Source organism: Salvelinus sp. IW2-2015, unplaced genomic scaffold (assembly GCF_002910315.2).
Source record: "Salvelinus sp. IW2-2015 unplaced genomic scaffold, ASM291031v2 Un_scaffold2194, whole genome shotgun sequence".
Taxonomy (NCBI): Eukaryota; Metazoa; Chordata; class Actinopteri; order Salmoniformes; family Salmonidae; genus Salvelinus; species Salvelinus sp. IW2-2015.
The window spans coordinates 47,696-51,695 of NW_019943524.1; the positions used below are offsets into that span (position 1 = coordinate 47,696).

At 40.1% G+C, this 4,000-nt stretch overlaps 1 protein-coding gene across 1 annotated transcript in view; it reads left to right on the forward strand.

Annotated features, from left to right (window-relative positions):
- Positions 1-515: 515 nt before the first annotated feature.
- The window catches only part of ccnf (cyclin F), an 8,987-nt gene continuing 5,502 nt past the window's right edge, over positions 516-4,000 (forward strand). Inside the window, exon 1 of the mRNA XM_024140570.2 lies at positions 516-557. Within this exon, the coding sequence (XP_023996338.2) occupies positions 516-557 (42 nt within the window). The remainder of the gene's footprint in view (positions 558-4,000) is intronic.

Sequence of the window (4,000 nt, forward strand, 5' to 3'; positions counted from 1 at the left end):
GTTTCCCTTATAGAGCTGGTGCTGTTTCGGGTCGTTGGTCATTGCTGGAAGACCCGTACCACCGACGCCTCTTTCAATGCTCTTACTGAGGGAAGAAGGTTTGTTGGACCAAGATCTCGCGATAACAAACTGGCCGCCTATCCTCCTCCTCAATACGGTGGCATTCGCCTGTCCCCCTTTGCAGAAAAGCATCCCCGAAAGAATGATTTTGCACCTCCATGCCTTTCAACGGTTGAGATGGTGTTCTTGGGGTTGTTAGCTCATCCTTCTTCTTCCTCCAAACACGGCGAGTGGAGTTTAAGACCAAAAAAGCTATATTTTTGTGCTCATCAGACACATGACCTTCTCCCATTTTCCTCTGGACATCCAGATGGTCATTGGCCGACTTCAGCAAGGGACCTGTTTGTTACATGCGGCTGGCTTGAGCAGGGGGACCTTGCGTGTCGCTGCAGGGATTTTAGTCTTCTTATGACGGGCGTAGTGGTGTTTAACATAATGGTTTCTCTTTGAGACTGATGGATCCCAGCTCTCTTCAGGTCATTGACCAGGCTCCTGCCGTAAGCTAGTTTCTTGGGCTGATCCTCTCACCTTCCCTCATTGATCATATGAATGCCCACAGCAGGTTGATTTGATCTTGACATGGAAGCCCCAGACTAAAGGTTGATTTGATCCATGATCTCATACATATAGATATACTTCCATTTACTAATAATTGCGCCAACGAGATTTGTTGCCTCCACAACAGCTCTTCGTCTGCCTATTGGTCCTGCTAGGTCCATCCTACGCCATTGTGCAGTGTCTACAATTTTATCTCCGCACACTGATGTCGCTTAGCGCCAGCTCTCTGGTCTTGGCAATTTGTGGAGAGGTCTGGAGTCTGTTTGAGTTGAGTGACGGTAGTGGACAGGTGGTCGTTTTATATATAAGGCTAGTCCATCGAGTTTCAAACGTGTATAAGTTAATAGCAGCGTAATACTGTGAGTGGAGACCCCCCAGGAGGCTTCTTTAAAGAAAACACGTATCACGAGATCTGTTGAGAGCCGGAGATTCTCTAACTGGTTGGTAGGTGATAGCAAATACTTATGTAACAATAGGCAAATACAAATGCAAATTAACTTACTATAAAATATCATATTCAGATGTGATGGGATTTCTGAGATTAACTATATTGTTTTCGTAGGAGGTTCCTCGTCTCTTCACACCAGCTTGAAATAGTGTACTATGAAAATAAAACACTTTTACAAGATACCTTTATTGCTTTGTAAGTAGGAAAGCCTGCCAAAATCGGCAGTGTATCAATACTTGTTCTCCCCATGTATATGATGGTGTGTATAGACATTCTGGACCGTATTTTATAGGAAAGGTTTACAGCCAGTAGTTATATAGGATGAGACTTGACTAGAACATACAGGGTTGGTTACTGGGTGGTAGAATGGCTAGTAACAGTGACTAAAGTTTTCAGGGCTATGGGTACTGGGCGGAGGTTCGGCGAGTGGTGACCTATTTAAGCAGTTCCTGATGAACCTGGAGAATAGACCACACATTACCCACACAATTCAGTATTGTGGTGGCAGCATCATGTTATGGTATGCTTGTCACCGTTGCAGGGACTGGGGAGTTTGCAGGATCAAAATAAATATGAAAGGAGCAAAGCCAAGGTAAAAAGTTAAAACCCACCTCAGTGGGGGGGGGGGGGGGGACTTATGCCAATTCTAATATAAAACAAAACAAATTGTTGAACATGTTCTATAAAATCGAATTTAATCCTTTTTAGATTGTAATTTTAAGGGATCAAATGTGAAATAAATGTCACAGGGGTGTAGACTCCTTATACGTCACTGTTCAGCCTTAACTATGGTAGTGGGACTCAAGGGCCACCTCACTGTGAAACAACAGAACACAAATATATTATAGTTTACACAAATTTAGCATGCTTAGCTCTTATTGCAGACTCTTATTGGGAAAATCATCTCCCCAGTCAACCTATTGTGTGTATTGAACATTCATATTGGACTGTAGCAGCTAGCTATCTGGCTACCGATCAACCTATTGTGTGTATTGAACATTCATATTGGACAGCCTTACCTATATAGTAGCACCACCACCCATCAGCCCATTCTCTTCTTGATGTCAAAGCTGCAGTGTATTGTTGCTATAGGAGTTTATGATTAATAATCATTCAAATTGTGAAAATAGAAGTGTATAATTATTACTTTATAAATTTTAAGATACTGTTTGCCTCTAGGCAGATGTAGAAGCTGAATAGAAAAATACATTATTAATAAATAGGTAATTGTTCTTTCTTCACATCATACTAAGAATACTGAGCCACAACCTGTAAATGTGACCATACTATTGCTTTAAAGCCCCTCTGTCAGATATAAATCATCAGAGTGGGAAACCAACTGACATGGAAACAATGGAGCAAATGTATCACTATCAGAGGGGTGTATTATGATATCAGATAGAACTACTCAGACATTCCAAATATCACTTGATTATCAGAGGGGTGTATTATGACATCATATAGAACTACTCAGACATTCCAAATATCACTTGATTATCAGATGGATGTATTATGACATCAGACAGAACTACTCAGACATTCCAAATCAGGCTTCATCCATATCATGAAGGTGGATATTGATCCAACCATTTCCAAAGTAATGACCGGGCTGACGGAAACAGGATATGCCTGAACAATTTATAAATGCAGACAGACAATTTATTAGTTCGTTTTACATGGTGGGATAATTTTGTGCCAGTAAAAACGTTTTAGTGAGAAATGGCGATGGAAACTCCTTTATGTGCAAATATTTATATAATAACCATCACATCTTAGTTAACTTGGAGTCACATGATATGTTGTGTGCTCCTCCCTCTACGACTTGGGAACCCATGCAGTTTATTAGGCTACAAATGAAATAAGTTATGAAATTCACAGGGTGGTGAAACTTCGTGATGAGCTTGATGCTCCATTCCAATACATTTTGAGGGTCTTATTTTGGTGACATGATCGATGCTTAGTTGCCATTTGACAAATAAAATAATATCTCTCTTATCCATAATAATCTCATCATGTAGGTAGCCTACCAGCACTGTATGTGTGAGCTGCTGGCTACAGTGCATGTGCCAAGAACACATTTTCTATATAAACACAACAGTTTTTTAAAAACCATCAGTAGAGTTGAAAATGTGATGGAAACCCAGTTAATTTGTATTTCTTATTCATTAAAAATGCATATGTTGTTTCATGCAGAATGTAACAGCAAAAGTTTGTTTATTTTGTCACGCAAAAGCCTTTTATCTGCAATAAGTGTGTTTGATAGAAACACTGCCACTTTAACAGCAGGTGGAAACTTAGCTACTAAGGTGGATATTGATCCAACACCTGCTACTTATTCAAACCAGCCCACTGGGCACAGACGTCAGTTCAAKATCTAGTTTCTATTTACATTTCTTTGAGTCGTCAACTAAAGTGAATTCAACATGAAATCAACACAAAATGTCACCTGTCATTGGATTTAGGTTGCCAGTTGGATGAAAAATAACTGATGTTGATGGCTTTTTACAAATCCAATCAGTTTTCTACATCTARCATCATCACATGGATTTGTTTTGTTGAAACCTTTAAAAGCTGCGCTCTGTTTCTTAGCGATACATCTCCTGCTATGAGGATAAACCTATTGCACTACACCTGCCTTCGAATCAAATCACCGCCCGGAACAGAGCGAAACTTAAAGAATTTGCCCAATCACCTAACTTCAGGAATGCAGAAAACTGTCACCACTGCACAAAATCAGTGTAGACTGTGATTTCTTCTAGCTCAGAAATAAGAATCCTATCTCTCTGTGATAGACTCGCTCACACATCAGATCTAGTTATAAATAAACCACCTCAACCCCTGGATTGCGTTTATTAGTCAATAGACGTTCCTTGACCACTTTCTGTCCATTACAAGCTCCTACTGGTGTAAATCTGTCTTCACGTTCAATATCAC